At 35.7% G+C, this 11,012-nt stretch overlaps 1 protein-coding gene across 2 annotated transcripts; it reads left to right on the top strand.

The window, feature by feature from the left end:
- Positions 1-5,740: 5,740 nt before the first annotated feature.
- Positions 5,741-9,584, top strand: tmem147 (transmembrane protein 147). 2 transcript variants are annotated; one of them, XM_026996023.2, is made up of 8 exons: positions 5,741-5,833; positions 6,224-6,341; positions 6,890-6,959; positions 7,073-7,138; positions 7,434-7,570; positions 7,998-8,082; positions 8,517-8,638; positions 9,003-9,584. In XM_026996023.2, exons 2-8 carry the CDS (start codon positions 6,265-6,267, stop codon positions 9,121-9,123), a joined length of 678 nt encoding a protein of 225 aa, XP_026851824.1. In that variant the 5' UTR covers positions 5,741-5,833; positions 6,224-6,264; the 3' UTR covers positions 9,124-9,584. The 2 variants fall into 2 exon arrangements, with proteins under 2 accessions (XP_026851824.1, XP_026851825.1); XM_026996024.2 differs by lacking the exon at positions 5,741-5,833 and adding an exon at positions 6,026-6,128.
- The last annotated feature ends 1,428 nt before the right edge of the window (positions 9,585-11,012 follow it).

Here is an 11,012-nt window from a genome sequence, read left to right as displayed (position 1 = left end):
CTATTATTTTAATGTAGTCAAATTAGCATCATGTCAATTACACACTAAATTAACATCATCACTTGTACAATGAAGTTTTCATGTCAGCGCTTCCGAGAAGTAAGATTGTGCAGACAGTAAACGATTGTTCAGATGTTTCAAGAGGTATCATGTGGCTTGCAGACTAAACAAAAGACATGAGAAATTTTAAATGAATACTCAAATGTTTTGTGAGTGATGAAGTGGAGGATTTTATTAAGCACTTCTTGGTTGAGTGAGGTGGAAAAGCTACAGTGTACAGCATGTTTTGAAGCACATTTTGTAGGGAAGCATAACGTTATTTTCATTTACATTTATGGCATTTAGCACACACTCTTATCCAGAGTGAATTAATAAAGTGCTTAGTCATATACTCATAGAATATATCCTAGCTAGTACAGTAGGTTAGACTCCAAGATACCAATGAACTAGTATACTGTTGAAATACAGGGAAAATGCTGGTGCCTAGAAGTGCAAAATACAAAAGCTCTATCTCAGACAACAATCAGTGCAATAAACAATAAGTACTAGAGTTACTTAACATAGGAGCAGTCAACATCAGTGCAATAAACAATACCCTACAATAAGTACTAGAGTTTCAGTTAGTCAACATATGAGTAGGGTCAGTGGTCATTTATTCCACAAATAGGTGGGTTTTCAGTCTGTGTTTGAAGACTGCAAGTGGAACTTCATTCCATCATCTATTAGCCAGGACAGTCTTGATGCTTGTCTTCCATGTCTTGTTGGACATGGTATTTCAAGCTGAGCCATACCTCAGGTTGGAAGTACTCGAGATACAGATTGGGCTTTGACCACTGACATGTAACATATTAACAATGTACGTACTTAATGTAAATAATGTATCAGCAAAATATCTGTTTAATATAAGTAATGTATTAACAATATTTATACTTAAAGTAATATATCTAAATATAAGTATATGTTAATCATAAATAACTTTTGTCTATCTACACACTATAAAGAAATTAACATTTATACTGCACTTTATACTGCCACTTTATACTGCCACTTCATTCATATGTTGTTGGTATGCTACTGAAGGTCTGTTGAGAGTTTATTTATCATCTACAAAGGAACACTGTAACGGGACTCCGGCCCATTCCATGTGGACAAAGAGCAGAGTCAAATATTAGAGGGATAACAGGGACAATACATGGGGCTGAAAGACTTTTTAATTACACTGCTATTTTAATTACACTGCTATTAGAGGGAACAAACCTGCCATTTGCTGGAGTTTTGTAAAGTTATTGTAATTGTCAAAAGTTATTGTAAAATGTATTACAATAAGGTAATGGGAGTTTGGGATCAAAGCATGTACCTATTTGTTTTGTTCAGCGGTTGTAAGGGGACGAGTTGAGAGTCGTGCCCAGAATGGAGGGGGAGTTGTAGTTTTGGTTCATGTTATTGGAGCAGGTCATTTTCCAAATAGAAGGAGGGAGGATAAAATTGTGATTAATGGCTTTGTGTTTGAATGTGAGTATAGTTATTTTAATAAGGATATTGAGATAATGGGAAAATGTTTTAAATGATAGCCTTTGTTTGGAATTATAGGGGAGAGATATTATGAGTTTAATAAATTAATAAATTAGGTATTTAGAATGGTTTGGTCTAAGGGGCAAAGATTAAATTTAAGGAGTGGCGTTGGAATGCAAGTGGAGAGATGCACTGATTGAATACCATAATTGGGAGCACGTTAAATTGCCTTATTTTGGGTTAATTTTTTTGTCGCAGATGACTGGATTTTTTTTTCTTTGTTTTTATGGAATTAATTTTTTTGTTGGCTTATGGATCATGATCCTGTCACTGGACTTTTGAGAAAAATAAATCTCCCTTATTGGCATAATTACTACCGGAATCGCCCTGTTTGATCTTCCCCCGCTATCCTGTTACAAACACTCAGAATAAAGTATTACCCTTTTTGTTTACATGAAATGGTTTGACTGGTTTAACTTTAACTGGTGCAGTCACGTCCAAGACATTTATCATTTCTGAGTTTGCTATCCAGTAGAGTATCAACTGACCCATATAGATTGGACATTTTGTCCATAAAAAGAGTGCTTGTGTGATTGAAATATTTTCTTGAAATAACACATCTGATCATGGTGTCTAGCAAGGAAAATGCAGTAATTGAATTTAAATTCATTCCTTATTTCTTTATTTTTATTTTTATTTTTTCTCTCACTACTTATTTTTGCTCTTTATTGTTTATATTGTTGCTATTATAGTGTCCCTCGTTGGCCAGAGAAGAACAGCCCCCCAGCCCCCCTTTGAGTCTTTGTTCCTCTCAAGGTTTCTTCCTCATGCCTTAGGGAGTTTTCACTGGTCACTGTCACCCTTGCTGGGGGCCTGGACTTGGACATATCTAAAACTTCTTTGTAAAAAGCAGTATATAAATAAATTTGACTTTTGATCTTTGACTGAGAGAAAGTGTCCATTTCCATCTATCAATCTGGATGGCACTGAAAGAGAGTTCGTTTTCCGTCGCATTGCTGGCTCGACCCTGCATGAGCGATGTAGGCCAGTAACAACGAATGACCAGGCTTCTTGATCCACGAGACTGGATTTTTGGAGCTGGCTTGGTTAGAAAGTCCTAGGCCTCTTCAGGTAGGCCTTTCAGAAGCAGGAGTTTTGGGGTATCAGTGCCTAGGTATCCTTGCTTTTGGTGATGATTCTGGAATGATTCATCACCGGCCACACAATGAAACTTCAGTCTCAATCAACACAGAAGCCAAGTTTGCTTGATATAAGCTGTGATGAGTGAATTCAGATGAACATGAACTAAAAATAGGAAATTAAACAGAACCAACAAAAAATAAGTCAACGTGAGATCTGAGTCTGCATATCCTCTCCTTTCCACTCTATGATGGGCATGCCTTGATTCATGCATAATGAATAGCCTTTGTTTTCACAACAGGGAGAAAGAAGACATTTCTGTAAGACATTCTAGTAATGTTCACCACAAATCAAATAAACAAAATTTCTTACATTTCTTAGGCAATTTCATACCTCATGGTCTTAGAATGAAGTTTATAAATTAAAGTATCAAACCCTAGGATGGATGAAGCAATTGGACAGTCAATTTAATTCCTTTCCTACTTTCTTGAAGTTACAAACTACTGATTTTAATATCGTTTGTCTAATTATTTCATATATGATTTCTAGTAAGCACAATTAGGAGTGGTAATTTCTTTACAATAAACATATGTAACATATAAGTGAATTGATTCGAATGAACAGTGCAAATTAATAAGGAACAAGTATTGAAGAGAATAATGAACCAATGGACAATCATCATATAATAGAAGCAAACATCACAACTTGAAATTTTATTAAGATAGCCATACATTACTGGAATATTAATGAACAAGTATTGAACAAAATAACGAAACAACAGAGATTTATCAAATAACAGGAACAAATGTCATAATTTACAGATTATTTTAAAATAACCATACATTACTGGTTGATTACCATTGGACATTATAGTAGGTTAAGCGGCAAGTTGTGGAGCTATGGAAAACAAACATATACCTATTAAAAATATGTCTCTGGAATAAGAAACATTCATTGTTCTGGTAAGTTTTGAGTCTGATGGAATTTATGGTCACAGCCTGGGGTGAGAAAAAGCCCACTTTGACCCGATCAAAGTTCCATCAGAGGAATAATTAGTAGTCCATCTTTGCTACAACAAGTGGCGTCCTGTGACTTTCATTTCATACTTTTTGTCTCAAATAGAACATTGATATGCACAGATGAAAAAAGGAGGTTTTTAGCAGTAACATGGGCTTGTGAAAGACTCGGCTCATAACTAATTGGCCTGTACTTTACAATAACGTATTATCTTCCAGTTATGCAGAGCTTCTCCAATGAACAATCAGAGCTTGAGGCTGAAGATCCTGAATGCAATCAGCTAACAGAGAATGAAGGGATGGCCAAGACAAGAGGAACTGTCTAAAAACATAAAGCCCTATTGGATGTACCAAGATTAACTAGACTTTTAAAATGGCTCTTAATCACAGGGCTGAGGATGGTTGGCCCAGAAAGCTTACAAGCCAGCATGCTAGATCATTTGAATGAGGGACACATGGGTGTATCCAAAGGCAGACATAATAGAGAATGACGGTAAATATGGTGGTTGGGCTTGAGCAGTCAAAGCTGTGAGATATGTTTGAACATGTGATACTATCAGTATTGCCGAAGTGGCCCTGGCAAACAAGCTGAGGTACATCTGTTTTTCGTAAAATGTACAAAGTACCTTTTAGCATTATAGGTGGACTGAAATTGAGACACTCCCTTTCACCATAACCAAAAGAGTAATCATGGTGTTTAAAGATATTTTATAGAAATTGTGTGCCAGAACTTCTAAATAAGCATTTTAATGGGCCACCGTTTTTATTGTCAGAGTATTTGACTTTGATGACAGAGAGAGCATTTGACTTTGATCAAATGTGGCCTTTAGCAGAAGCAATGGGTAAGCATAGATGACCCTTAAGAATGACATGTACAGAGCATTCAGCAGACACTCTTATCTAGAGGATCTTACATATTTATCAAGATGGCCTTTGTTGCATCTGAAGTTGAAACCTACTTGTAAATATATCAAGCACCACATTTTTGTTCACAATATTTGCAGTTAATTTTATCCCTGGGTTCCATTCCCTGGGTTCCATTTTCATACATCCCATTACATCCCTTTTATCTATGTATAATCTGTTATTTCTTTGATCAACCATTTGCCCTGAGCATAGATTAGGTTGTAACAAGTGGAAGAATTGTGGATAAAACAGGATCTCTCCATGAGCCTGAGCCACCTGTGTGGCAGTGCAAGAGGCACCAGGTTTCTAAAAAGGAGACTGAGGAGGTAGTGTTAACAGATACTACAAACACTTCTAGAGAAGTGGGGCCAAAGCTGGGGCACTTCACAAGCAAGGCCTTTCCTGGGTGGAAAGCAAAACCACCAATATGGCTTAAAAATTATGTCTGATGCAGAAGAAGAAAAAGAAAAGGACATAATGGAATGGAAGAACTATATTGTGAATCATGATTCATATCCAGTGCAGTTATTATTGCTGCGACATGGTTAGGACTTAAAAAAAGATCTTATGGTTTCCTGTCATGGGTTGTAGTAGAGAGAACAGAAATATATTTCTTATACTTCATCGATCAGTTCAAAAACCGAACTTAGTCCTTACAGAAGGCGATATGTATGTATACAGAGAGCCTCTAGTACGGGTTTAACATGGCCACACTGACCAATGACTTTATATACAGCCTTCAATTAAAATGTATTTACGCCATTCAACACTTCTGTCAGAATCATTCTAACATCCTCCATTGTTACACCAGACAGTGCAACATTACACCTAATATATCATCAGCTTTCCTCTTAAGCCCCTCCGGTTTTATTCATCTATAGCCTTGCTTTGGTTATACATTTTCTCGTTTTTAAAAATCTAATTTCATATCTTATTGTGGCACAGACCTTATATCAAAAACGCAAACAACAGGAACAACTTTTGTTTCCCGTTTTTATCTTTAGCAGTTCTTAATTTCAGTACTAACGTTGTAATATGTTTCGTTTACTGATCTCTGGAAAGGAGAAAGGTTGCTCTTTTTAGTCTTACCTAGCATTTTATGAATGACACGTTCAGGTCATATGCTTCGAACTTTCTCTCCTAAAACACCGGAACGCGATTTTGTGATGTGTTGGAGAAGATCGGAACCTTTTCAATGTGGAACACGGCTCTCGTATACTGAAAAAAACCTTCCCATTTAGCAACCCCAATCTTGATAGGTAAAGTAGCCAAATTATTAGGTCAAGCATTGATCAGCAAGTGGAAAATACATGTGTTAAATAGTTGTTGAATTATCCCGTGAAATATAACGTCACCGTCAGCTACATTTTGGGCAAGCAGATAGCTGTTACACATGTAGTGTTAGCTAACTTGTAGCTATTTAACTAGCTAGCTAGCCTCTTACGCTTGTATGCATGGTTTTGACCAGCCTAGGCGTCGTTGCGTCTTTCACTTGATTCTTAATTTGCAGTGTATCTTAATATAGAATTGTTGACGTAGTAGGAAGAATTTTCGGTAAATAATTAAGTACTATAGGTTTTTGGTTTTTGCTGTCTGTTGACAAGTACGAAAGTATTTCGTCTTACTGTGCTTTCTCTTTCTGCTGACAGGCACAAGAGTGTGTTTCCTCGTTTTCCGATCGTTTTAAGACATGACGCTTTTTCATTTTGGGAATTGTTTTGCTTTGGCATATTTCCCATACTTCATCACATACAAATGCAGTGGACTGTAAGTGTTTCATATGACTTTACCTCTATGGAAACTTGCTACTGGCATAATTATGAATCTGATAGAATGAAAAATTGTTTGTTTTGTTTGTGTTTTGCGTAAAATAGCAAGCCCATCAGTTATACATAAAGCTGTGCTATTAGGTTGGGACTGTTGTCAACTGCTGTATTGCAGAGGATCTTGAATGTAATCCTCTTATGCTATTTCCTTATGCCAAAGTGGCCTTTGCAACGTGATGCATTGGTGATTTCACTCCAGCATCATTCCAGATATCAGTTTTGGTCACTTTTCATTGTTAAAGTTACATTTAAAAAAGCTCCAAAATGCTTACCTGCATGTCATAGTTTCAGGTGCCCAATTTATTCCTGGAAGTTAATGGACTACAGTTGTAAAAAGACGTCTAATTTTTAACATGTCTCAAACATCCTTGAAATAATTTAACTGATTTCACAAATGGCACGTCGTCCATATTTGCCTGTTGAGAGTGTTCTGGAGAATGGGTTGTGTACATAATGTTTGATGTATAGTGTTCCTTGTCACTGTTTCAGATCTGAATACAGTGCATTCTGGAGATGTGTTCAAGCAGGAGCCACCTACCTCTTTGTACAGCTCTGTAAAGTGAGTAGTGATTTTTAGATACTATCAATGTTATCATTTCTATAGTAGGAAATTGCATGACAGTCTTAAGACCCATGCCTGTGTGATCAACATTATTGTTTTGTCACTTCCAGATGCTGTTCCTTGCCACATTTTTCCCTACATGGGAAGGAGGCGCAGGTGTATATGACTTTGTTGGGGTAAATAGACTGAAGAAATATATTTCCATGCGTTTTGACTTAGGAACTCTTCAGGCATTAAGTTGATCTGATTGTTTGCCACCCTAATACAAATGGGTGGCAAGAGCTCGACCTCAATTCAAGCAAGCCATTTTGCTGCTGTCTGTTCCTTTTGGGCATTTTTTATTAATTAAATCTAAGTAAATTTGTTGTTTACTTTTAAAAAATCATACTATTTAACATTTAATTTGATGTACCAGTATTAATGAGGTCTTATGGTATTTCTCGTCATAATATGTTGTGCACTGGAATCCAGGAATTCATGAAGGCCACAGTAGATATGGCGGATCTGCTGGGCCTTCACCTCGTCATGTCCAGAAATGCTGGAAAGGGAGAATACAAAATAATGGTAGCAGCCATGGGCTGGGCCACAGCGGAACTGGTTATGTCAAGGTACTACTCACACCTCAGCAACCACAGCAGTACTGGGGGGTTTTATCCATATTATTTTTCTCTCAACATTTTTCATAGCGAGTAATCCATTTCCACTCAAATAGGACTGATGAATATTTCTGTTACTGCTGATCCTTTCACTTATTTGTGTACTGGATGTTTCTCTAAAATTACTAAATGGTCAAAGGTTAAATTTAAACATATTGTGTTTATAATGTGTGTGTGTGTGTGTGTGTGTGTGTGTGTGTGTGTGTGTGTATAGAGTTTAATCATAGACATTTCTCAGTTTCTAATTATGGAGAAACATTAAGCAAATGATCATAATCCAAACTGATTGATATGTTAAACAAATGTTCCTTTGTAGTAAAACACTAATAATATTAGTGTTAACATTAATGTTAGTGTTATCATTAATAATGTTTAACAGATGCATTCCCCTATGGGTGGGGGCTCGAGGGATTGAATTTGATTGGAAATACATTCAAATGAGCTTTGATTCCAACATCAGTTTGGTAAGAATGCATGAAAATGCTCTATATCATTGTCTGTTTTTAGTAAGCAGTTAGTGGGTTGGGTTTGAATTGGATTGAATAATCAGCCAACCAGTTTAATAGCATGTTGTGTGGGTTTTTCTGTTTGTTTGTTTGTTTTTAGTTCATATTCTGTTTGTTACTAGTTCCTCTTTACTCTTTATAGTATAAGTAATATGAGTTGGTATATTCTTGGCTGTTGAAATTTAACTTTACATGTAGGGTGGCCATTTGTTGCTTGCTTATTATTTTACTTTGGGTGCCTTGTGAGTATAACTGTTAATGTTGGAATATAATCATACCAGGGCAAGATATGCTGACCATTACCTAAGCTAGCAGAGCTTGCTGAACAACAGACAGTAACAGCCAGCCGTGATACCTTAATCATAATTTTTGATGCATATTTGCTGGTGCAGATTCACTACATTTCCATGGCTGCAGTGGTATGGATGTTTACAAGATATGACCTTCCAAAAAGCTTCCGTCTGCCTGTAACTGTGCTGCTGGGGCTCTGTGTATACAAGGCATTTTTAATGGAGTAAGTATCTCAGCTCATATCTTCACCTCAGGGCCCACAATCTGATTCAGACTTTCTCCTGTTGTAGCAAGTTTTTTTTTGTTGTTTTTTTTTCTCCCCCTTGTTGGGTGCATTGGACACTTTGGTTCATCTTGTTATAAGAAAAAAATCTAACATTTCTTAAAATGTAGTGCTTTAAAAATATGATTCCGCTTTGCATGAATTGCAAATTGTTTTATTAGTCTGCACTTGTTCTGGGGGGGACTTTAGCATTTTCAATGTTTGAATAATTTCCAATTTGTGTTTTTAGGTCAATGATTTATGTAGTATTTCATAAACATAATTCAACCCACTATAAACCTACATATATTTCCTCTCCCTCTAGGCTGTTTGTTCATGTTTTTCTCCTGGGGAGCTGGATGGCTCTGTTGTTGAAGGCTGTACTCACTGGTGCCATCTCCCTTTGTTCTCTCTTCCTCTTCATCACACTGGTTCATAGTAGCTGAGGCTTTTCCTGTGTCACCACGTGTTCAGCTCCATTTGGGATGTTTTATCTGTTGAAGGGGTCAGCTTAACTGTTAGTGATGTCTATGTTTATGATTATTTTTCACCAACAATTAAATTGTACAGGAATATCTGTTCTTAGTGGGGATTTTTATATAAAAATTCTAGGGTGAACTAATATTTCACAGTAATTTGTGATTTAAGCATTCTGGATTATTGATTATCCTTTAGTCATTTTTGATGATTAAGGGGAGACTGGGATCTGACCTGTAGTGGATGAATCCTGTTATTGCACTTGTAAGTTAACTCAGCTTCTAACACTGATCTGTGTTCCTGAGTTTCTCTTTGAAAGGAGAATTTAACTTATTTCACATTTGAGATCTATGCATATTGAACAGTTTTTACAATAATTATTTCCATAATTTCTTGAAGCTAATTAAAATAAAACTCCCATTTCCATTGAGTCAATGGCAAAACATTACACAAACTGTATACGCACAGCTTGACTGACAGGGACTTAAATTATTTTCTACAGACTTTTTCTTTCACAAAAAATCTAAAAATGCTAGTTTTATGTTTTTTTTGGTTGCAGTCAATGATTGTAAAAGTGCTTCTGCAGTTATGTACTGGAATCTTCAGATGTATATGTTTATATATAGGCTACACATGCGTATAGGATGCACATACATACGTATCCTACTCAAAAAGAAAATGAATAAATAAATAACAACATGTAGTGTAGAAAAAAAGGATATAGGACAATATTAGTTTTGGGTAAAGTGCTTAGAATTAAAGTCATTTGTAAAGTATAATCTTATTTGTCTACGAGCATTTTGAGAAAATCTTTTATTGAGTATCCAGTTTTTCCAAATACATATCTTTTTGATTTTAGTCTTATTTTCTTCAAATATATGTTTCGAGAAAATAGTGTATAGATTCAGCAGAATATAATTTAGTTTACCAAACATATCAGATGAGATTTTGGGTAAACTTACCTTTTTATTAACATTATGGTTTGAATTGAAAGGTTTGATACCTTGCACATTTCATATAAAGAATAGCCAAGCACATCCGGCCCCTCAGGAATGAATACATCTTGGAATGCAGCAGTGAAACAAGCAAAGCAAGGAATACACTCCAAAAACCATGTCTTTAGTTAAAGAATAATTTATCTTCTGCTCTACCTTCCCTATCTAAATTATGAGGAGAGAACATATTGGAAAAGTGCTCAGCAATAAATAATACATAAATTAAAAAGAAAAAATTAGTCATTTTCTCACCAGTACAATAGCCTATCCACTTTTGTGCACTCTGGGTTTTATGGGTAAGAGATTAGGTGCCATGTTCCCTTGAGTAAATAGAGTGGGTGAAAGCAGCAACAAAACCTTGATCTGTATTGTGGTATTATGCTGGCACTTTATTGTAATAGCATACAGTACTAGTACAAGGCAATGATATGCAGTTTGACAGTGACCAGAAAGTGCCAATGATTGCTACAGTTGTACATCAGTATAATTAATAATAACAAATATATACACATATAACAGAATTCACTAACTCATGAGATGAAATTATTATTATTATTATTATTATTATTAAGGGTTATAAAGTTATAAAGTATAACGATAAAAGTTTTCTGTGATTTGGGTCCTTCGTTAGGCATTCTTACTTTTGGTGCCTGACTAAAATATAGAGGACCCTTAAAATTTCACATTTAAAAATATGCTTGGTGTTTTTTGTTCATATATGTTTTCTTACACAAAATGTGCCCCATGAATCATGGATCATTATTAGGATGTTTTATTACTATTATTAAAGAAACACCACATGGTTGTAGCACATTTGTAACCATAGACTATACAGTATATACAGTTTATGTTCGCAATGCAGC

The sequence above is a fragment of the Electrophorus electricus genome, chromosome 5 (assembly GCF_013358815.1).
Source record: "Electrophorus electricus isolate fEleEle1 chromosome 5, fEleEle1.pri, whole genome shotgun sequence".
Taxonomy (NCBI): Eukaryota; Metazoa; Chordata; class Actinopteri; order Gymnotiformes; family Gymnotidae; genus Electrophorus; species Electrophorus electricus.
This window is presented reverse-complemented; position numbering and strand designations above follow the sequence as displayed.